At 57.2% G+C, this 24,411-nt stretch overlaps 1 protein-coding gene across 7 annotated transcripts in view; it reads right to left on the bottom strand.

The window, feature by feature from the left end:
* Myt1l (myelin transcription factor 1 like) overlaps positions 1–24,411 on the bottom strand; it is a 136,411-nt gene that overhangs the window by 96,748 nt on the left and 15,252 nt on the right. For 4 of the 7 annotated variants that reach the window (XM_048352183.1, XM_048352184.1, XM_048352182.1 and 1 more), the window contains exon 4: positions 5,682–6,118. In XM_048352183.1, coding sequence (XP_048208140.1) covers positions 5,682–6,118 — 437 coding nt within the window. The remainder of the gene's footprint in view (positions 1–5,681; positions 6,119–24,411) is intronic. The other 3 variants (XM_048352186.1, XM_048352185.1, XM_048352188.1) reach the window with 1 other exon arrangement.

The raw sequence follows: 24,411 nt of genomic DNA, 5'->3' as shown, positions 1-24,411 counted from the left end.
ATCAAGACGGGGTAGCAACCGGGAGCTCGGGTATTGCCCTCTTCGAAGGAGAAGACGCCTCAGGAGTTTCACCATTAAAACCGTTCCAGTGGGAGGAACTCCAGGGTGTGGTTTCTGCCTCGCGTTCCTTCCGTGGGGTTGTCACGGAGGGGAGGAACCCTGCTGGAAGACGGTCTCGTGTTCCTGGCCATTTGTGGTGAAGGCAGAACTCAGGGACGGGGGCCACGGCCCACCAAGGTTTCTTCAATAGCAGAGAGCGCCCTACCACACCCCTCTAACTAAAGCAGCCCCTCCTGCGTGGCCTCCACACCCCACGTTGCTATTCTGGCTCCGGTCAGCGGCTCTACCTGCCCGGGCAACCACATGGGACACTGGAGGATTCCTGGAGCAACGCTTCAAGGTTTGGTTTCCTCAAACAACCGCTCCTCCTCCAACCAGGGGGCAGGGTGCTCAAAGGCGTTACCTCACGGGCTTGTTAATTGACAAAGGGAGCTTGCTAGAGCCCGGAAGTCCTCCACGAGGAGTCGGAGTCTTCCTAATGGTCACAGGCTCGCCAGTGCCTGGCCGTTCAGGACAGCCGGGGCTGCTGCAGACAGCAGAGATGAGTTCCCACGGGCGGCCGCGGACCTCCGAAGGCCTGGCCACGCGTCCCAGGAGGCGGTGCCCACGAGTGAATGCCCTCCATCTGGACCTCCATCGCTGTGCTCTACAGACAGCGGTCATGCCCATGTATGAGGAGCAAACATGTGCCCCCAAAGTATGTGGACACACACATAGATGGAAATGTGTATGCACAGGTGTGTTTGCATACATAGCCATTTAAAGTACTACTCTTGCTGGGCGCCAGTGGCTCATGCCTGTAACTCTAGCTACTCAGGAGGCTGAGATCTGAGGATTGTGGTTCAAAGCCAGCTCAGGCAGGAACATCCGTGAGATTCTTGTCTCTAATTAATCACCAGAAAACTGGAAGCGGTGCTGTGGCTCAAGTGGTAGAGTGTTAGTCTTGAGCTGAAGAGCTGAGGCCCAGAGTTCAAGCACCATGGCCAACAACAACAACAACAAAAAGAATTTTTCTTTTTGTGGGTAATACCTTATGAAAATAAAGTAGAATTTGTGGACATTTTATATCCATTTAATAATCTACACTTCTATTGTAAGAAACCCAAAAAGACATTTGTCAAAGTGCAAATAGTATCTGCTAATAAAAAGGCCTATGATCACTGAACAATAACTTAACTTTAGGATGAGGGAATTTTTATTTAGTCATGTGAAATTAAACAATCCCTATGGATATTTTGAAAATAGAACTCTTCCTATAAAAGACCAATCTATGCTAGGTCAACTTTATATTAAATATAATATTAATTATGAGCTCAGTGTGATCTGAGATATTCAGTACCTGAGTAAATCATTGTTGTTTAAATTTTCTGTTGTTCGAACAAACAGCAATTGATTAAAAGAATTTGAGTTCTGTAGTAAGAAAAGCTATCAGCAGAGTCTGACTATATAGCCACCACTTACAGAAAATAATTTAGGATTGTGTTTCTAATTAACACAAAGAGAGTAAAATAGTCTCTGCCCCACTTATTTTGATATAACCAACAGAAAGATCAAACACAATATTTCACATAAATATGCTCTTAGCATATTTATGCACAGAATTATTTTGCTTTATGTGCAACTGCAATGCTTAAGGATCTTTGGAGTTAAAAGAAATACTTAATTCACAAGTTTATAATAACGTTCCTTCGACAATCTAGGAGCTCCTGTTATAATAATTTGATAATTTGTGTAAATTTGTTGTACCCCAAACAAAACCTCTCAGCGAACTCCTGGTTTCAATTTCTGATCAGGTGGGAATGCCTATCTTGGTGAAGAAGCGTGGCGTCAGGTTGCCGGGAGGAGGCGGCGGCTTTGGGGCTGTCCCGGGGCCGGGGCGGGTCTAGCTGCACCCCTGCCTGGCCTTGCCATCGACACTTCCTCACCTGGGGCCGCCACTCGCGTCGGTAGGGTGCTTGCCTTCCTGCTCACAGCCCAGTCCCAGTGCTCTGTCTCCCCCCTGCCTTTCCTGAAGGGTCATGCAGGGCCTGGGCCTCTGTGTGCTGGGAGTGAGGCCCAGCCTCACTGGGGCCCGCGCTGGCTCCAGGGCCAACAGCGAACACGGGACTGATCTCAAGACTGCAGCGGACAGAGAGGCAGGGTCCGCGCTCACGGGGCCTCGGCGCGTCGCGCCCGCCTCTCTGGGCCGGCGGGCTGTCATGGTACCGGCTGGCATGTGTGGACTGATTTGAGGTCCCATCAACAGGGAGCCGAGCGGAATGTACTCCACGAGAATATGCAAACAGACCTGGGCCTTCAAAGCCTTTCTGACACGAATGCACACTCGTGGAGACTCGCTCACGAACCCTGTCCACAGAGCACCATTGTTCTTTAATCTAGACTCTACCTGGAGATTCCTGACCCCAATGGGCCAGGAAGTACTTGGAGTGTGACCCACTCGGAATGTAAGTGGGACACAGCTGCATTGGCTCCCCTGGGCCCCCGTGGGCACCCCCCTCTAGTGACTGGCTTCTGCGTTCCCTGGGATCAGATGTATACAGAAATGTATTCCCAGGTAATCACACAAAGCCCCTCCAGAGAACTCACAAGAGCCGGCGCTGCTTGCTCTGAATGGCTGTTGCCCCCCCAGGCTTCTTAGGGAGGCCATCCAAAAGGGGCCAGGGCCTCTCTTTCCACCAAGGAAATCTGTTCACGTGGACACCTTTGCTCTCATGGGACACAGTCTAACCTCATAGCAGCCCACATTTAAATTCTTCTTGAGTTGCCTGGTGGGTTCCTGTAAAGCCTCCCAACATGACTGAGAGGTTGGCAGATGTCCCAAGGACTCTGAGCCAACACCCTGTGGTCGGCCTCGGAGCCCTGTGGTCAACTGAGAGGCCCATGGTCAGCTCAGAGCCCCGTGGTCAGCTCAGAGCCCCGTGGTCAGCTCAGAGCCCCATGGTCAGCTCAGAGCCCTGTGGTCGGCCTCGGAGCCCCGTGGTCAACTGAGAGCCCCATGGTCAGCTCAGAGCCCCATGGTCAGCTCAGAGCCCTGTGGTCAGCTCAGAGCCCCATGGTCAGCTCAGAGCCCTGTGGTCATCTTGGAGCCCCATGGTCAGCTCAGAGCCCCGTGGTCAGCTCAGAGCCCTGTGGTCAACTCAGAGCCCCGTGGTCAGCTCAGAGCCCCGTGGTCAGCTCAGAGCCCCGTGGTCATCTTGGAGCCCCATGGTCAGCTCGGAGCCCCGTGGTCAGCTCAGAGCCCTGTGGTCATCTTGGAGCCCTGTGGTCAGCTCAGAGCCCTGTGGTCATCTTGGAGCCCCGTGGTCAGCTCGGAGCCCCGTGGTCAGCTCAGAGCCCCGTGGTCAGCTCAGAGCCCTGTGGTCAGCTCAGAGCCCCGTGGTCAGCTCAGAGCCCCGTGGTCAGCTCAGAGCCCCATGGCCAGCTCGGTGCCCTGTGGCCAGCTGGGAAAGCCACGGCTCATCTGTGGGCATTTGTGTCCTCGTGTGCACACAGCACACACCCAGCACCACTGCAGTGACCAGGCTGGGGGCAGGTGCTCAGGACCCCTCAGACTAAGGAGCTGCTCAATTGTTGCTTCTATCATGCTTGCATTTGCTGTGAGCACATTCTGGAGTTAGTCCAGCAGAGATGTCTTTTGTTTCCATTGGCTATCTGGCTCACTAAGCCATCATCATGCTCATCCGTTTAGAGCCAACTTGCATTTACTGACACATTCTAACACAACTTCGGTAACACGACTTAGGTATACTTGAAAGTAGATTACCTAAAGACCTGAAAGAAGCTAAGATCAAAAGCTTAATTTCTAGTGAAAAGCAAAACCTAAACTTGGTCAGGACTCTTGATTAAACGGTGCACATTTCAAGCCTCCTAGTTTAATCCATCACATGCAAAAATATATCATAAGTCCAAATGTTAATATCTATTATCTTCCATACATGAGCTGAGGATGTAAAAGAATGTTATTTTATGCCCATCTGATCAATAAGCCTGGTCAAGATTTAATGACCCATCAGTCTTGACAATTAATGATGTCACCCAAATACCACATAGTGGATATCGTGCCCAGAAAGGATTTGCATGAGCTGGTCTCCGTTCCAGCCCTCTACACGTTTCATTACTCAGACCTGTGAGTTAGTTCTCAGCCTCTCATTAATGAGATAGCACCTTCGTCCAGGATTGCTCAGTAGAGCTAGCAGCGATTGTTGGCCATAGTCAATTGTACCTCATCCGGCTTCCTTGCCATGTTTGATAACACAAAGAGAACTATTGGGAGAACAAATTTTAACTTATTCAATCATTGTGCAGAGATACAGAAATATGTGTGTGTGAAAATAGAAGCAGCAAACTGTTCTCATAAGAATCTGGTGTGTGTGTGTGTGTGTGTGTGCGCGCGCGCATGCGCGCACACGTCTGAATGCTGGAACTTGAGCTCAGGTCCTAGGAGCTGTCCCTTAGCACTATTGCTCAATGTTAGTGAACTATAGCTCCGCGTCTGGGTGGTCAAATGGAGATAAGAGTCACGTAGCTTTTCCTTCCTTAGCTGGCATTTAACTGCAATCTTCAGATCTTAGTCGTTTGAGTAGCTGAGATTGCAGATATGAGCCACAGATGTCTGGCAAGAATCTTAGCCACTCTGACCGCCTAGGAGTGTCTTAAAGTTCAGGTGGCCTGGCTTCTGAGGGCGCACGAGCCCCGAGCCTGCACTCAGAAGTGTCAACGTCTGGCTTCAACGGTGTGATCCGCAAAGCTTCCCTTAGTGGGCAGGGCGGTGGCTGTGGGTCTAGAAATTCACCATCCTACGGTTGAGACTCTTTGGAGTCCAAGGGACAAGGGCAAAAAAAAAAAAAAAAGCATTTCTCTGAGGTGAGCTCTACACCAGTGAAAACTCCACGGGGGATCCTGAGAAAACACCCATTTCTTTCTAGAGAAAATAACCTTTAGAATGTCATAGGTGGAGTCTCGTACAAACAGGAGCCTACACAAAGTGAGGCATTGGAGTGTGTCTGGGAAATGTCTCTTGCTCTCCTCAGCATCTTCTTTGACTGTGTGTCTCACAAGTGTTGGTCTGACACCTCAGACCAGAAACATGGTTCTCATATTCCAGGCACACAGCCATCCCATCAACAATTTCCCAGTTCCTCTTGATCACATGGCAGTCTTTCGCCTAGATCACGTGACAGCCACCAAAGCAGAGCTTTTGCCGTTGACAGACAGACCCCCCTCCACCAGTGACACTACACAGCTCTGGGCCAGGAAGGAAGACCGGCCCTGGGAGAGGAAACACAGGCAAACCTAAAAGTCCAAAAATGCTAAACCAGTCCTCCCGATAAATTTTGCTTAGCTAACCAAATATGTGCACTATAAATGTTTCAGGAAATTGCCATGACAACCCATCTGAATAACAATTTGAGACAAAATCTAAAGCTGAGCAGATACTTTAAAGAAGTTCCTTAAGACAAAGGTTTAACCTACATAAACAGCTGATGTTTTCGGTGTTGAGCAAGCAGACCTATTCATATGGCAATCACTAGGGTGCATGGACAAACGGCACCAGAAAATTCACACGGAACACAGTCATGACTTGACACTTGGCTAGTATTGGCTAGTATTTTAAAGATTACCATTTTCTTCCTCTTCCTCTTCCTCTTCCTCCTCCTCCTCCTCCTCCTCCTCCTCTTCCTCCTCTTCCTCCTCCACATCATCTCCATCTTCATCATCATCATCATCATCTTCTTCTTCATCGATCTCCTCCTCCTCCTCCTCCTCCTCTTCCTCCTCCTCCTCTTCCTCCTCCTCCTCCCGGTCCACCTCCTCCTCCTCCTCCTCCTCCTCCTCCTCCTCCTCCTCCTCGTCCTCCCCTTGCTCCTCATTGTCCTCTGAGAACTCCTCCTCCTCCTCCTCCTCCTTCTCGTCCATGTCCTCAGAGCCGTCGCTTTCGTAGCACTCATCCACCGACGAGCTGTCTGCCTTCACCGGGAGTGGTTTGCGCTTGGAAGCCGGCTCCTGGGGCTGCTTATCTTGGCTTTTCCTTTTCTTGGCCAAGGGACAGCCATACACGCTGATGAAACATAGATAAAAAAGAGAGAAAGAGATCTGTGTTACTGTCTTTGGTGGTCAGAGCAACAGGGAGACTCGAGGAGCACCGTGGGTGCCGGGTGTGAGCGAGATGGAGGGGCCCCCGGGGGGCAGGCGCGAGTGCCTGTCCTCACACACACCAGCCCCGGCTGGCCCAGGGCCCTCGTCCTGTTACCGTCACCGTTTACGCCCTGACCTCTCCCGGCTCTACGCTCCGGTTCACATGCATCTGTGGGGATGGCTGAGGGGCCATCCGCACAACATGCACCTCATGCAACCAACAAGGTAAGCTCAGCTACGGACACCATGCACGCCACGCCACACGCTAGAGGGAGTATAAAACGCGCATGCCACCATACGGGTTTTGATATATTTGGAGCTGTATATTTTCTAGATAGAATTATATATAGCTTTAGGCATGGTAACCTTTAAGGAGGTAAGTCACAGATGTGTACTGAGGTCCTTTTTTTTCCTTTCCTTTTCTTTTCTGCCAGTCCTGGGGCTTGAACTCCGGGCCTGGCTTCTTTCGCTCAAGGGTAGTGCTCTACCACTTGCCGCAGCACCACTTCAGGCTTTTCTGAGTCGTGTACTGGAGACCAGAGCCTCACGGACTCTCCTTCCCGGGCGGGCTTCGAACTGTGATGCCCAGATCTTAGCCTCCTTGAATAGCGAGGCTGGCAGGCGTGAGCCACCGATGCCCAGCTGCGGTTGAGGTTGTTGAGGAGAGCGATTGCACAGCTGCTTCGGGCTGGGCAGAGCAGGCTCCATCGTGGGCCAAGCTGGTGGCGAGTCCAGCCCTCCAGAGGGTGACTTCACTGTGACAGGTAGTCAACACTAACTCGGGCCCAGATTGGCCCAGACAGGGCACAGTGGGAGGCGACGATCCTTCCTGGACAAAGGGCAATTCTCCAAACGATGTTTCCAGTCTGTTGTTTTGTTTTTTTCTTCCATCTTCTTTCTGGAAATAGTATCTTTGCTTCAAGGACTAAGCAGCAAAGACATCTGACAAGGAGGCCGTGGCGGAAGGTGCGGCTCGTCCTGCGTGAAGTTGCGGGCCCCTTGCTGCGATGCTGGCTCTGCAGGACTCCTGTAGACCAGAGCTTGCCCAGTTTGAGAACCGGGGACAGTGAGACGGAGCTGGAGCCATTTGGTCTCACGCACCTAGATGATTCAGTGGGGTCCGGGGTCATGTGGGAGATGCAGAGATGAAGGGTTAGGCTGGAATTCAGGGTCCCAGAGTCTCACGGGGACTTGGAGACAGCAGTGATACCCACTTTACTCCAGTTCCTCCAATACCAGCCCATCGGGGCACTCCCACAGTGTGTGCAGAATGAAGGGTGGCCAGGTGGGCGGCGTGTGGGTCTGTGGATGGCCAGGTGGATGGGACGCAAGTCTGTGGATGTCCAGGTGGGCAGCACACAAGTCTGTGGATGGCCAGGTGAGTGGCATATGGGTCTGTGGATGACCAGGTGGGTAGGATGCAGGTATGTGGATGGCCAGGTGGGCATCATGCAAGTCTGTGGATGGCCAGGTGGGTGGTACGCAGATATGTGGCATCATGCAGGTCTGTGGATGGCCAGGCGGGCGGCACACAAGTCTCTTATGTGAAGTCTTTGGAACAGTTGCTCTGCAGGCCAGAGCAGCAGTTGCGCTTTCTGGTGGCAGAAGGTCCACAGCCACGGGCTCCCCTCCATGTTTATGGAGGAGAGAGGAAACAAGAGTTCCTTTTCAGGTTTCCTTTCCACTGTCTCCCCTTGGGGGATAGGAGGAGAGGAGGCAGAAGAGGGAAGAGGAATAAGGGGAGCAGGAAAACAGTCAATCAAAGATGGAGAAATGAGCCTGAGTGTGAACAGCCAGACAGGAAAGGGAGGGCCAAGGAGCTGGCTCCTCTGTCTCTGCTGGCCTCGCCCTGGACGCCATCCCCGCGGAGCAGGCCTTGTTCTCAGTACGGGCGACGTGTCGCCGGCTACCTAGGCGTGGCGAGCGGAGGCACGGCGTGACCCTCAGGCCAGCAGCTTGGGCGCCAGGCTGCCCCAGTGAGTAGCACGCTGGACGTCGGGGCTCTGGGGGCTTGGCTGAGTGCCTGCAAGGTGAGGGGCACCTGTTTCTCACGGCGTGGAAGTTCAAATTGTTCGGGCGTCTTTAACTTCTTTCTCATTGTCGGTACTTCTTGGTAAAGGGTAGGCCTCAAGGCTCTTCCAAATGACTTCTACTTTTACCTCGTCAGTTCGCCTCCCCTGGCTTACATTTTGGAGACCACAGGGATTCAATTTAGCAGCCATTGGAACGAGCTAGCCCCGTCCCTCCAGCGCTTCTGGCTGGGCTGTGGGCTTTCTGTTCAGGAGTTGCTCAGCATCCTTTACGATAGAGTACACATAAATCGCACTTTAGCTGTCTGCAACCCCCCCTTTGTTCCTGTCCACCCATGGTTGCGGACTGCCAGCCATCAGGTCTGCTTTTAAAGAGAAAACCAAATGCCAGGCATGCCACGCTTCCCCCTGTCTGCGTTACGAGTCCTGGCTCGGGCGAGGCCCTGAAACCAGATGTCTGGCACGCGGCAGGGGGAAGCTTGGGAAGGGCTTCTGGGATCTGCCAGGGGAGGTGCTGAGCCCGCGCTCCGTGGCTGCTGGGTCTGCCAGCGCTGGGAATGAAGAGGAGGGCGGCCTGCCCCGTCTTCTCTGCGCCCAGGGTCTGCAAGCTGCCGCCGAAGACACGTTCTGCCAGCCTCGCGGTGCACCCCGTCCAGCGGGGCAGAGCTGGCTTCTCTCCAAAAGGCACCAGCCGCACCTGCCGCGAATGCCCGCAGACCGAGATGATCAGTGGGATGGTGGAGAGGCGGGGGCCCGGCAGGGAAACCGGGGCACCCAGGTGTATAGCCGTGGCCCCCGTCCTCCTCTTCCATACCAGAGATTCAAGCTCGCCGTGTCACGCATACAGGCGGCTGTTTCATCCCAGCCAGACCAGGCGGGGAGCCGAGCGCTTCTGTGGCGCAGCCCCGTTTCCGGTTCGGTAGCTGCACGCGACCGCCGGCCTTCCCGCCACCCCGCGGCACCTTCCCGTGGCGCGGACACCGGCGGCCGTGGCCAAGAGGCCGTGGCTGGACGGGCAAGGAAGGGCCTGGCCTGGGGAAGGCCGCTCGAGACCCCTGGGCGGATGAGCGTGGTGGCGCCCACCTTCACCCCAGCGACTGCAGGGCAGAAGTCAGCTGGGGGAGTCAGGGAGACGCTATTGCAAAGACAAAATACAAACAAGAGGGCTGGGGCCATGACTCAGAGAGGAGCACCTGTTCAAGGACCGGGGTTCAATCCCCAGTAGTGCAGAGAAAAGAAAAAAGAGGAAAATTGAGACTCGGGAAGGCCTTGGTTGGCCTGGGTGGCTCAAGAACGAACGTCTTATCAGGTCACAGCACAGACAAGGCCCCAGCCCCCCCACCCCAAGGCCAGGGCAGTGCGGGGGGGGGGGTGCAGGCAGGGGGCTGGTCTCCGGGGTGCTGTGGGCTAGATGCTGAGATTAAAGGTGACTGGAGGCCGGTTCCCGGCTTCAGGCTGTTGACTGACTGTCTCCCGTGATTCACACACCCTCTCAAGCACACACATCACCTCGTATAAGTACAACATTTGGTGATCACAGGAAGACTACATTTATGGTTTTTGCGCACAGTGGAGATGCCACAGAATTAGTAAATATGCTTGTCCCTGAAATCATTGTGGTTTGTTTTCTCTGTACCAAGGTGGCCTCTTGAATTTCCAGATTGTTTGTGTAAGCAACTTTTAATGCAGGTGTCAGTCTTGAGAGCCAGCGGTGGCCTTAACTCAACATTTTGATAAATACCCTCTTCAGCTTCCTGCGATTTACTAGCACCCAAGGACAAAGACCCAGGCACATTGAAGTGGAAATAGGTGTGGAATTACAGCAGCAAGTTCCGGGGGAGGACTGCCGGGTCTCTCTCGCGCTGCGGCTTGCTCTCCCGTGTGGCCACAGGGCTGGGTACCGGGCCCTTCTCGGAATGGCTCGCTGCCGCAGCGTGGACAAACTTTGGTCCTCAGCTTGGTCTAAGCAACTTTCAGGTTGTTGTGGAGGGAGCTACGCTCAGCGGAGTTCCGTGAGTGGGGTTCCATGAGCAGACACACACGTACGCTATCAGGTGCACGAGGCTGGGTAGTGTTGAGTCCCGCCCTTTCGCTTTTCCTGCGTCTTTGTTTTCATATGAACGGGGGTAGGGTCTCTGTAGCTAGCCAGGTTGGTGGAGTGTCCTCTGCCCCATGTCTCTTGCCCAGCTTCTGAGAGGGGACAGGACGGACAGGCAGCTGTCCCCGGCCGCAGCCCGGACGTGTCTCCGCGCTGCCATTGTGCGGGGCCACGGAGCCAGGCGGACTCCCAGCCCCTCCTCCCAGCTGCCGCCCTGATGACATGGCTCACGCTTCCGTCGGTGTTAATAGAAATGGCGCTTGGGTTCTAAGTACAGTTCAGTCAACACCACACCCTGTCAGCATGCGTACGATGTGCTGCCATGTTCTAGACGCTCGGCCTGGGTGCATCTCTGGAGGTGGTGGTGTCAGTGTTGGGGGAGGACCCAGGAGGAGACCCCGACCCCTGCCAGCTGTGGCCCAGACAGGGCAGAAAGAGCGGCTGACACAGCCGCTACGTGGGTGTCCTGTGCAGGTGACGGATGTGGCATCAGCCGGGCTGGGGAATGGAGGGGGTGGGCTTCTCTCTGAAGCGCTGCCGTCCAGAATAAGATCGGACTGCACAGTGTCTGTCACCGCTCCCCTCAGAACCTGAGACTAGAGCGGGGAGGACTGGGGCCCGCTGTCGGGGGATAATGGAGCCGGGAGCTGCCAGCACCCCAGACGGTCTCGGATGTGAACACGTGGTCTGGACAACACACCGCACAGGGGCCCTTGGGATGCAAGGAGGGCGGGAGGAGCCACCGAGCAGAGCTCTCCCCATGTCCTGGGACCCCCATCTGGCCCACAACCACAGGGAGGCTGGAGGCGGCCAGGGCAGAAGCCAGTGTCTCAAACTTAGCCCTGATCCATGTGAAACCAACCCAGGTTTAGCTACATATTAATAGATGCCCTTAATTTTGTTCTTTGGTATTCTGTTGAAAGGTGTTAAAATGTTTAGTTGAGTTGAAAATTATATATATTATATAAAACACACATATTACACATGTCTATATGTACATATGTTGTTTAAACTTGGTACACATGTTTTAGGTATTGAAACTGTCTGAAGGGAAATTGTTCAAGGTGTTTAGTTGACTCAGAGAATTTAAGTAAGCCTCACTTTCTGGGACGTAGGTGCTTTTCTTGTAAATCTTTTTAAGAGCTCTCTACATGACATTGCCTGTTAATTAGCACACCCTGAACCCTCGCTCAGCGTCAGATAAGGTGTGAAAGCGTCCCGAGCTGCAGCCTCCCCAAGTCTTCGCAAGGCTGGGGGACAAGCCAAGGCCGTGGGTGGTCACATCACGTCACTTCACGCCACGCCCCCCCCCTCGGAGGGTGGGCTGAGCCGTTCACAAGCCCGAGATCCAGTGCCCTCCGGAGACATCCCCACATCCCTCCCCCACCCGTGCCCCTGCCTCCCACCCTTCAAGGGTGTGAGGGCCAGCAGCCTCTCCACGCCCTCTGCTCAGTCCGCCCTGCCCCTTGCCTTCTTCCTTCCCGCCCAGGGTGGCTCTCCGTCTCCACGGGGCATGCGACACTGTGCCTAGGCTTGCCCCCAGGCCAACGCTGGACGGGGGTGCTCATCGCTCACAGAGGTGCACTGGGCATGTCCATGTCCACGCTCAGGGCGACCGGCATCGCCGGGGCGGCCTCACCCGGAAGCAGGAGCCTGCCATGGTGGGGAGGGCTGGAGCCTGGCATGGTGGGGAGGGCAGGAGCCTGGCATGGTGGGGAGGGCAGGAGCCTGGCATGGTGGGGAGGGCAGGAGCCTGGCATGGTGGGGAGGGCTGGAGCCTGCCATGGTGGGGAGGGCTGGAGCCTGGCATGGTGGGGAGGGCTGGAGCCTGGCATGGTGGGGAGGGCAGGAGCCTGGCATGGTGGGGAGGGCAGGAGCCTGGCATGGTGGGGAGGGCAGGAGCCTGGCATGGTGGGGAGGGCAGGAGTCTGGCATGGTGGGGGGTAGGAGGGCATGGTGGGGAGGGCAGGAGCCTGGCATGGTGGGGAGGGCTGGAGCCTGGCATGGTGGGGAGGGCAGGAGTCTGGCATGGTGGGGAGGGCAGGAGTCTGGCATGGTGGGGAGGGCAGGAGTCTCGCTCGGTGGGGAGGGCAGGAGTCTGGCATGGTGGGGAGGGCTGGAGCCTGGCATGGTGGGGAGGGCAGGAGCCTGGTATGGTGGGGAGGGCAGGAGTCTTGCTCGGTGGGGAGGGCAGGAGTCTGGCATGGTGGGGAGGGCTGGAGCCTGGCATGGTGGGGAGGGCAGGAGCCTGGTATGGTGGGGGGTAGGAGGGCGTGGTGGGGAGGGCAGGAGTCTGGCTCGGTAGGGAGGGCAGGAGCCTGGCATGGTGGGGGGTAGGAGGGCGTGGTGGGGAGGGCAGGAGTCTCGCTCGGTGGGGAGGGCAGGAGTCTGGCATGGTGGGGAGGGCAGGAGTCTGGCATGGTGGGGGGTAGGAGGGCGTGGTGGGGAGGGCAGGAGTCTGGCTCGGTGGGGAGGGCAGGAGCCTGGCATGGTGGGGGGTAGGAGGGCGTGGTGGGGAGGGCAGGAGCCTGGCTCGGTAGGGAGGGCAGGAGTCTCGCGCGGTGGGGAGGGCAGGGCTGCGCTCCCAGCCTCTCTGAGCTGCACTTCCTCCTGACACACTCTAGTCTCCTTTTGTTCTAAAATGTCACTCGGAATCAAACACCGTTTCTTGCATCGCAATTTTGATCCGGTCTGTCCGATTGACTTCTTCACTGCTTTCCCCGCGGCCTCATAGGCTCCCGTGGCTGCCTTTCCAGGCCGCTCGGCTAGCACGTAATTTACGGTCAGCTTGAGCCAGGAGCCCCCCGCTCCTCCGGTGCCCCCTCCGGGAGGGCCGGACGCCCCTTCTTGCTTCCGCTGTTGGGGAGATGCTGGTGGCCATCTCTGGGAGGTGCGACCCTTGCTGTGCCCCGGGCCTGGCCCTCAGTGCCAGAGCAGCCCCGGTGCACTCTGGCCGAGCGGAGGTCGGGCCGTGACTTTATTATGCTTTTTTATCAGTGGGTTTTTCATTTTACGACTCTCCTACCGATGGATGCGCTGGTTCCCCAATGCTCCTTCAGGTGTGTTCACACTCTCTGGTCACCCCCTGCTCCACGCTCTGTCCGTCTGTCTTGTGACCCTGGACTGCCGGCCTCTCCCGAGCCCTCTCCTGCTTTCTGGCCCGAGGTGCTTTCCCGCAGGCCCTCCTCTGGGGGGAGCCCCGCTCCCAGGTTCCAGGCTCGCTGCACAAGGGCTTGTGGAGGTGCCAGCTCGGAAGCTGTGCGTGTCTGGAATGCCCTTCTTCTCCACTTGCCCCAAATTACTGGTGGATGATTCTGAATGGCAAAGAAATTTCCCGCAATGCTTACACAGCACCTCTCCCTGTGAAGGTGTCAGAGCAGCCAGCACGCCAGGGTTTGATTCCCCCGTTAGGATCTCCTCGCGGCCCAGGTTCTGAGGCTCTGGGGAGCTGTTCCCGCCCCTGGGCGCCTGCTGTGTGTGCCCGTGCCCTGGCTCAGGGGAGGTGGCGAACAGCTTCCTGCCCTGTCGCCCTTACTCTTCTCCTGTTCTCTTCTCTGGAACGAACACGTGGAAGCTGTCTTTCCTGCACAGTTCTCTCATTGTCCTCGCCTCTCCTATTCATCTCTATGATGTGTGTGTGTGTGTGTGTGTGTGTGTGTGTGTGTGTGTGTGTGTTGCCCCGGGGCTTGAATTGAACTCAGGGCCTGGGTGCTGTGTCTGAGCTTTTGTGCCCAAGGCTAGCACTCTACCACTTGAGCCACGGCTTCACTTCTGGCTGTTTTGGATGGTTACTTGGGGATAAAACGTTTCACAGACTTTCTTGCCTTGGCTGGCTTTGAACCATGATCCTCAGATTTCAGCCTCTTGAGTAGCTAGGCTGACAGGTGTGAGCCACTGGCACCGGCTACCATGTCCTTGGAACTGGATATTTTCTTCAACTTCCTCTTCACTACTCTTCAGCTTTAAGTTCTGGGCATTTTTATTTTTCTAAACTTCCAAGCCACTCTTAATTATTTCATATAAAATGATTTTCCCTTTTCTTTTGGGAATTTTCCTCTTCGTGTCTAACTGTTTCCTCTCTCCCGTGGGTCCATCTCCGAAGCGTTCTTCGTAGGTCTGGGCTCTGGCTGTCCGCTCTGGCTGAGTGGGGCCGGTGCTCCGCGTCCGCGGAGGTGACAGGGGTGGAAGGGCTCTCGCTTGTTGTCTTGGGTGGTGGACTCCCCAGGGAGGCTCTTTCAAGCCTGTGTGTCCGTTTCATTTCCCTGCTCCTCTGCTGCTCTGGCCTCCGCCTTTGGAAGGCAGCCTCCCGGCCACCATTGGAGCGCATTCTGCGAGGCGGGAGGAGCCTTTGGGTGTCTCATCCTGAACTCAGGATGAAGATGTTGAAGAGCTTCAACTCGGCTCTACTCTTTCCCAGACTAGCATCATTGCTAGTTGGTATTGCCTCGTGGCACGTTGCAAGAAAACAGTCTCTGTTCTTCTTCAATCGTGTATTAAGTCACCCTCTTTGGGTGCTCTAGGCCAACTTGGAATGCTGCGGTTAGGAGGGCATTTCTCCACTTGGAGTCAGGTGCAGCGCTTCAGGCCTGTGCTCCTGGCTCTGTGGGAGGCAGAGATCGGGGATCCTAGTGCAAGGCCAGCCTGGAAATGAAGGCTAGTGAGAATTTATCCCGACCAGTGGCTGGGAATGGTGGCATGAACCTGATTCTCCGGCTCAGGTAAAGCACAAGGGGCACGGTACTGCCTGCTCGTCACCCCACCCCCCCCCCCCCCGACACAAATAACCACCACGGGAGGCTTGCAGGACAGCCCACGCGGGCATGAAGTGAGATTCGACCTCAGAACACCCACCGAAAGAGGGGGCTGGACTGGAGGCATGGCTTAAGGTGTGGAGCACCTGTGTAGCGAGTGCAAGGTCTACTACCGCCAAAAAATCGTTCATATAAAATATATAGAGTCCTGACAAGGGGTCCTGAGAGCCGTGACGTTTACTTTTGACTTATTTACGGAGATATAATTGACTATTCCTAGACCAAAGAGGTGTAGCTTTGCTAACAACCGTATACATAGCTAATGATTATATACACACGCGTACGTTTTCGGGGCACACCGTGTCTGTTAAGAAGTGTAAAGCTTCTTAAATGCGCATTTTCAGTAGGTTGTAAGTGGAATGTAGATGGATTTCACTTACTCCATATCGACCTCCAAAGCTGCTAAACGTTTAGTGAGCCGGCGAGCCCCGCTCTCGGGTCGTGGCCCTCAGGATCAGAGGCGTTTATGCTACGGGAACGCCTTGAGGTTAATTTCGGTGCCACGACTGTTTACGAGCAGCCGCAGCTGCATTGGGTTTCGGATATTATCTTTGCTGGGCACACGTATTGCTGGTCTACTTCCTTCCTGTTAACAGTTAGAGAGACCTGCTCATGGCCGGCCTGGAGGAGGCCCGCTGTGCGTCAGCGTGGCAGAGGCCCACTGTGCGCCGGCCCGGCAGAGACCCACTGTGTGTCAGCGTGGCGGAGGCCCACTGTGCGTCAGCGTGGCGGAGGCCCACTGTGCGCCGGCCCGGCAGAGACCCACTGTGCGCCGGCCCGCACCAGCTCCACACCCCGCGGCGTCAGCGTGGCGGAGGCCCACTGTGCGCCGGCCCGGCAGAGACCCACTGTGTGTCAGCATGGCAGAGGCCCACTGTGCGTCAGCGTGGCGGAGGCCCGCTGTGCACCGGCCCGGCAGAGACCCACTGTGCGCCGGCCCGCACCAGCTCCACACCCCGCGGCGTCAGCGTGGCAGAGGCCCACTGTGCACCGGCCTGGCAGAGACCCACTGTGCGTCAGCGTGGCAGAGGCCCACTGTGCGTCAGCGTGGCAGAGGCCCGCTGTGCACCGGCCCGGCAGAGACCCACTGTGCGTCAGCCCGCACCAGCTCCACACACTGCGGTGTCAGCCCGGCAGAGACCTACTGTGTGCCGGCGTGGCAGAGACCCACTGTGCGTCGGCGTGGCAGAGACCCACTGTGCGCCGGCCCGGCAGAGGCCCACTGTGCGTCAGCATGGCAGAGGCCCGCTGTGCGTCAGCGTGGCAGAGACCCACTGTGTGCCGGTGTGGCAGAGACCCACTGTGCGCCGGCGTGGCAGAGACCCACTGTGCGCCGGCCCGGCAGAGACCCACTGTGCGTCAGCCCGCACCAGCTCCACACACTGCGGTGTCAGCCCGGCAGAGACCTACTGTGTGCCGGCGTGGCAGAGACCCACTGTGCGTCGGCGTGGCAGAGACCCACTGTGCGCCGGCCCGGCAGAGGCCCACTGTGCGCCAGCCCGCACCAGCTCCACACACTGCGGTGTCAGCCCGGCAGAGACCTACTGTGTGCCGGCGTGGCAGAGACCCACTGTGCGTCAGCGTGGCAGAGACCCACTGTGCGCCGGCCTGGCAGAGACCCACTGTGTGTCAGCATGGCAGAGGCCCGCTGTGCGTCAGCGTGGCAGAGACCCACTGTGCGCCGGCGTGGCAGAGACCCACTGTGCGCCGGCCCGGCAGAGGCCCACTGTGCGCCAGCCCGCACCAGCTCCACACCCCGCGGGCCCCACACGCCTGTCAAACTGTGTGTGCTCTTTTTTTCTAAAATCAGTTCACAGAAGATGGCAGATCTCCTTGTGATAGGCAGCACTGGTTTTGAACGGACAGCTCTCCTTTATATAAAGGAATCTGGAAGAAGGAGCTGAGGACACCTCAATACTGTAAACGTGGGTGGACTAGAGTTTTAGGAGAAAGGTGATCTGAGGTCAGGTTTAAGTATCCACCGGGCTTCTTCCTTTTTCTGTTGTTTGGTTGTTGTTTTTTTTTTTTTTGGCCAGTCCTGGGCCTTGGACTCAGGGCCTGAGCACTGTCCCTGGCTTCTTCCCGCTCAAGGCTAGCACTCTGCCACTTGAGCCACAGCGCCGCTTCTGGCCGTTTTCTGTATATGTGGTGCTGGGGAATCGAACCTAGGGCCTCGTGTATCCGAGGCAGGCACTCTTGCCACTAGGCTATATCCCCAGACCTGTTTGGTTGTTTTTGAATGTCCGTGTGCTCTTCCTGAGGAGGGTGGGACCCTGGGCAGTGGGGATGCCCCGTGTGGCGGTGCTGGGGCCCTGTCCTGGAGGTGGCGGGGTGAGGAGAGCTACTGCTGACCCCCCACACTGCTGCTTTCTACGTGTGGGTAAGTCTGCGTGTGTGTAGGTCGGTCTGTAGCTAGGTGTGTTTGTAGGTAGATCTGCGTGTGTGTGGCTCTGTGTGTGCCTAGCTCTGTACGTGTGTTGCTGTGTTTGTAGGTAGGTCAGTGTGTAAGTATACCTGCATGTCTGTAGCTGTGTTTGTAGGAAGGCATATGTAGGTAGGTCTGCATGTGTGTAACTGTATGTGTAGGTACGTCTGTGTGTAGGTATGTCTGTGTGTGTCAGTGTGTGTCTAGCTGTGTGTAGGTAGGTATGTGTGTAGGTTTGTCTGTATGTGTGTAATTGCATGTGTAGGTAGATATGTGTGTAAGTAGGTCTGCGTGTGTGTAGCTGTGTGGGTGTGGGTAGGTAGGTCTGTGTGAAGGTAGGTCTGTGTGTAGCTGTATGTGCCTATAGGTCTGTGTGTAGGTAGGCTGTGTGGGTGTGTGTAGGTAGGTCTGTGTGTAGGTAGGTCTGTGTGTAGCTGTATGTGTCTATAGGTCTGTGTGTAGGTAGGTCTGAGTGTGTGTGTAGCTGTATGTGTCTATCGGTCTGTTCTGTGTGTAGGTAGATCTGCATGTGTGTAGTGGTGTGTGTCTATAGGTCTGTGTGTAGGTAGATCTGAGTGCGTGTAGTGGTATGTGTCTATAGGTCTGTGTGTAGGTAGGTCTGAGTGTGTGTAGTGGTGTGTGTCTATAGGTCTGTGTGTAGGTAGGTCTGCGTGTGTGTAGCTGTATGTGTCTGTAGGTCTGAGTGTGTGTAGCTGTATGTGTCTATAGGTCTGTTCTGTGTGTAGGTAGGTCTGCGTGTGTGTAGCTGTATGTGTCTATGAGTCTGTGTGTAGGTAGGTGTGCGTGTGTGTAGCTGTATGTGTCAGTAGGTCTGTTCTGTGTGTAGGTAGGTCTGCGTGTGTGTAGCTGTATGTGTCAGTAGGTCTGTGTATATTAGATCCATGCGTCTTTTACTCACTTGTGTTTTAACACTCACACAATCATTACAGCAGGTGACAAGACGCTTTTCACTCAAGGCTCCACCTATGTCTAACAGGTGCCACGTGGACACTTGGACACGGTCATGTGTCCTCGGCCTTCCCCTCTCCAGCAGCTGCCTGTGCTAGGTCTTCTCCTTCCCACCAAGCCTCTCTCCACTGCCCTCTCCACCCTGCGCCAGTCTCTGCGCAGACCCTGTCATCACTCTGCCTGTTCCAAGCCGAGTCCATTTATACCTCGTGGCTCTTCTGGGCTGCCCAGTCCCTGGAGGGGTTGGCGCGGGTCCTGCCAGTTCTGGGCACTCAGGTGCGCTCTGTCCTCCGTCCTCCAGGAGAGCAAGGGCAGGTCTGTTTGCCGCTTGGGTCTGGCACATTTGGGGATTGAACGACGGGCTGTGAGTGTGGGAGGCTTCCTCAGGCCTCCTGCCTCGCTGCCCCCTCCCTCCGCCGGCCGTCCCTGCATGCCCGTCCGCTGCCCCCTCTGCCTCCCCCTCAGCACCGGAGGACCGTCTCCCTGCCGGGAAAGACATGGCCCCAGGGGCTGCCTCCGCTCTGCTCCCACTCCTCCTCCGGCATGCCTTCGTAGCACCATCACACCACGTGTGAAGGACTGCAGGGGTCACACACAGGGCCAGGAAAAGCCGCTGCCCTGACCTGTGTGCGTCCCACGTCCGTGCGTGGGGCACGGGCTCCAGGATGGTGATGGAGACGACACCGCGTCCCCTGAGGTACCAACTCAGAACTAAAGGAGATCCGATCTCCACCGGTGGTTTCCCAATCACGTCCCCTGCCCAGTGTCCTTCCACCTCATGGGCGGCAAGGTTTCCAGCAACATTTCACGCGTGCTCGTCGTGGGCCGCAAACGGCAGCGGGCTGATCTGCCTTCTGAGGCCATGTATCTAGGATGGAAGGTTTGTAAAAGGTGCAATGGTAGAAGGGGTTTGTGAGCATGAAACACTGTGTTGTCATAGAATAAGAGATGTAACATCTGCGAGAAGGCCTTGCTGACCCGTGTCTGGGAAGAATCACAGCTGGCAGGAACTCGGGTCTGTCTGCGTCTCAGTGCCACGAAGCCTACAGGCAAAGAGCAGAGCGGGCAGGTCAAGGCCCAGCAGCTCCTCGGAGCTAAGGAGTCGCTCTTCTGCCTTCACCTGGTGTCAGGTGTGGCATGTTTGTGTCCGAGCTGTTTTCTGAATTAGCGTCAGCATGCTTAGCAAAATGCGTGTGCCACGAGAGGGACCCGACATGCTGCCTGCCGTCTGGTCTCTGCGTCTGCGTGGGGTGTGGATTGTCAGTGGAGGCTGCGGCCCACGGCGCGTGGCATGGGTGGGGTGTCACGAGGGAGCTCAGGTCTGGGTGGCTTTGCCACGGTTCTTACCCACTGCCCCTGGCTTCCCCAGCGCAGCAGCAAGCGCCCAGACACCGGCTCTGTCCGTGTTGGGTTGTGACATCATCTGATCTCCTGGCAAGATGTCTCTCTGTTCCCCAAATACCACTTCTAATAGAGAGCTGTGCCTGCACTCAGCGCTCACAATCAGAACCTTCCTTTCCAAGTCTGCAGTCTCATGCCCTCCGCTACCTGGCCAGATGACTGTGGGATCATTGTGGGCTTGGTGATGTCCAGTTCCTGAGCACAGGCTGTGACTTCTGCAGGGAGACGGCACCGATTCCCCGGGTGTCCCCCGACTCGGGACGGGAGGCGCAGCTGCCACCTGCCTCTGTCCTCCAGAAGATTCCTCACAGGGGCCCCACATCGCTGGGCGCACTCTGACCTGTGCCCTGGGCGGGGCGGGGCGGGGTGGGCCTGGAGGAGGCTGGGACTCTGAGCTGCTCCCGGCAGAATCTCCAGGGCCTGGGCAGGGGGCTGGCTGAGCCCCGTGCCGTCAGGCCAGGCTTTGGTCAGCCACGGCTGGAGACGAGGACCTGTCCTCCGCACACCAGCCCAAGCCGCGCCTGTGGGAGCCGAGGGGCCGGCTGCACAGCTCTGGAGGCCGCGACTCCCCAGCCTAGTATTTGGCACTTGTTTTCCATAACTTTTATTTGCATTCTACAAAACCACTTCAGTAGTTAGTGAATATCGCTGTCCTCGTGTGTGTGCGTGTGTGCGTGTGTGTGTGATCGGAGCTTGAACTCAAGGCCTGGGTGCTATCCCTCAGCCCTTTGGCTCAAGGCTGGTATTCTACGGCTTGAGTCATAGCCCTCCAGGCCCAGTTTGTTGCTAGTTAATTGGACTTTCCTGCCCGCCCTGGTGTCTTGAGGAGCTGAGATTATAGATGTGAGGCTGGCTCGCTAGTCTCCTTCTCATATGGTCACAGAGATGTAAATGGGAACTCCCAGAGATTAGGAATTAGTCACAAAGCAATCACCTGCGGCCGGGAGCAGGAGCCCCGCCCCCCGCCCCCATCCTCCCCACCCCCCACCCCCGGCCGCTGTCTGCTTAGCTGCCTAGCCAGCCGTCCTCCCGAGACGGGACGGGACCGGCAGCCACACAAAGCTAGCGCGGATTCGCTTCTGTGAGATGACTTGTGTTGAGGATATTATGAGGAAAACATAGTTAATTCTTGACTACCAGGTTTAACAAACCCTCTAACTCACTGCACTTGCACAGTTTTAGGTACTATCAAAAGACAGCCGACAATAATGATTTAAAGTAGCAATTTTCAGGGCCTCCGTGGGTCCTCTGAGACCATATATGTTCTGTGCCTTGGCTCCCACGCCAGCCCACGCTGTGGACCCACACTAAACCCCCACGCCAGCCCAGGCTGACGACCCACAATAACCGCCGTGACAGCCCACACTGTGGACCCACACTGAACCCCCGTGACAGCCCACGCTGATGATCCACACTAAACCCCCACGCCAGCCCAGGCTGTGGACCCACACTGAACCCCCGTGACAGCCCACACTGTGGACCCACACTGAACCCCCGTGACAGCCCACGCTGTGGACCCACACTAAACCCCTGTGACAGCCCACGCTGATGATCCACACTAAACCCCCGTGACAGCCCACGCTGTGGACCTACACTAAACCCCCGTGACAGCCACGCTGTGGATCCACAATAACCGCCGTGACAGCCCACACTGTGGACCCACACTAAACCCCCGTGACAGCCCACGCTGATGATCCACACTAAACCCCCACGCCAGCCCAGGCTGTGGACCCACACTGAACCCCCGTGACAGCCCACGCTGTGGACCCACACTAAACCCCTGTGACAGCCCACGCTGATGATCCACACTAAACCCCCACGCCAGCCCAGGCTGTGGACCCACACTGAACCCCCGTGACAGCCCACGCTGTGGACCCACACTAAACCCCCGTGACAGCCCACGCTGTGGATCCACAATAACCCCCGTGACAGCCCACACTGTGGACCTACACTGAACCCCCGTGACAGCCCACGCTGTGGACCCACACTGAACCCCCGTGACAGCCCACGCTGTGGACCCACACTGAACCCCCGTGACAGCCCACGCTGTGGACCCACACTGAACCCCCGTGACAGCCCACGCTGTGGACCCACACTAAACCCCCGTGACAGCCCACGCTGATGATCCACACTAAACCCCCACGCCAGCCCAGGCTGTGGACCCACACTGAACCCCCGTGACAGCCCACGCTGTGGACCCACACTAAACCCCCGTGACAGCCCACGCTGATGATCCACACTAAACCCCCACGCCAGCCCAGGCTGTGGACCCACACTGAACCCCCGTGACAGCCCACGCTGTGGACCCACACTAAACCCCTGTGACAGCCCACGCTGATGATCCACACTAAACCCCCACGCCAGCCCAGGCTGTGGACCCACACTGAACCCCCGTGACAGCCCACGCTGTGGACCCACACTAAACCCCCGTGACAGCCCACGCTGTGGATCCACAATAACCCCCGTGACAGCCCACACTGTGGACCTACACTGAACCCCCGTGACAGCCCACGCTGTGGACCCACACTGAACCCCCGTGACAGCCCACGCTGTGGACCCACACTGAACCCCCGTGACAGCCCACGCTGTGGACCCACACTGAACCCCCGTGACAGCCCACGCTGTGGACCCACACTAAACCCCCGTGACAGCCCACGCTGATGATCCACACTAAACCCCCACGCCAGCCCAGGCTGTGGACCCACACTGAACCCCCGTGACAGCCCACGCTGTGGACCCACACTAAACCCCCGTGACAGCCCACGCTGTGGATCCACAATAACCCCCGTGACAGCCCACACTGTGGACCTACACTGAACCCCCGTGACAGCCCACGCTGTGGACCCACACTGAACCCCCGTGACAGCCCACGCTGTGGACCCACACTGAACCCCCGTGACAGCCCACGCTGTGGACCCACACTGAACCCCCGTGACAGCCCACGCTGTGGACCCACACTAAACCCCCGTGACAGCCCACGCTGATGATCCACACTAAACCCCCACGCCAGCCCAGGCTGTGGACCCACACTGAACCCCCGTGACAGCCCACGCTGTGGACCCACACTAAACCCCCGTGACAGCCCACGCTGATGATCCACACTAAACCCCCACGCCAGCCCAGGCTGTGGACCCACACTGAACCCCCGTGACAGCCCACGCTGTGGACCCACACTAAACCCCCGTGACAGCCCACGCTGTGGATCCACAATAACCCCCGTGACAGCCCACACTGTGGACCTACACTGAACCCCCGTGACAGCCCACGCTGTGGACCCACACTGAACCCCCGTGACAGCCCACGCTGTGGACCCACACTGAACCCCCGTGACAGCCCACGCTGTGGACCCACACTGAACCCCCGTGACAGCCCACGCTGTGGACCCACACTAAACCCCCGTGACAGCCCACGCTGATGATCCACACTAAACCCCCACGCCAGCCCAGGCTGTGGACCCACACTGAACCCCCGTGACAGCCCACGCTGTGGACCCACACTAAACCCCCGTGACAGCCCACGCTGTGGATCCACAATAACCCCCGTGACAGCCCACACTGTGGACCTACACTGAACCCCCGTGACAGCCCACGCTGTGGACCCACACTGAACCCCCGTGACAGCCCACGCTGTGGACCCACACTGAACCCCCGTGACAGCCCACGCTGTGGACCCACACTGAACCCCCGTGACAGCCCACGCTGTGGACCCACACTAAACCCCCGTGACAGCCCACGCTGATGATCCACACTAAACCCCCACGCCAGCCCAGGCTGTGGACCCACACTGAACCCCCGTGACAGCCCACGCTGTGGACCCACACCAAACCCCCGTGACAGCCCACGCTGATGATCCACACTAAACCCCCACGCCAGCCCAGGCTGTGGACCCACACTGAACCCCCGTGACAGCCCACGCTGTGGACCCACACTAAACCCCTGTGACAGCCCACGCTGATGATCCACACTAAACCCCCACGCCAGCCCAGGCTGTGGACCCACACTGAACCCCCGTGACAGCCCACGCTGTGGACCCACACTAAACCCCCGTGACAGCCCACGCTGTGGATCCACAATAACCCCCGTGACAGCCCACACTGTGGACCTACACTGAACCCCCGTGACAGCCCACGCTGTGGACCCACACTGAACCCCCGTGACAGCCCACGCTGTGGACCCACACTGAACCCCCGTGACAGCCCACGCTGTGGACCCACACTGAACCCCCGTGACAGCCCACGCTGTGGACCCACACTAAACCCCCGTGACAGCCCACGCTGATGATCCACACTAAACCCCCACGCCAGCCCAGGCTGTGGACCCACACTGAACCCCCGTGACAGCCCACGCTGTGGACCCACACTAAACCCCCGTGACAGCCCACGCTGATGATCCACACTAAACCCCCACGCCAGCCCAGGCTGTGGACCCACACTGAACCCCCACGCCAGCCCAGGCTGTGGACCCACACTGAACCCACACGCCA

Source organism: Perognathus longimembris, chromosome 8, assembly GCF_023159225.1.
Source record: "Perognathus longimembris pacificus isolate PPM17 chromosome 8, ASM2315922v1, whole genome shotgun sequence".
NCBI classification, from domain to species: domain Eukaryota; kingdom Metazoa; phylum Chordata; class Mammalia; order Rodentia; family Heteromyidae; genus Perognathus; species Perognathus longimembris.
This window is presented reverse-complemented; position numbering and strand designations above follow the sequence as displayed.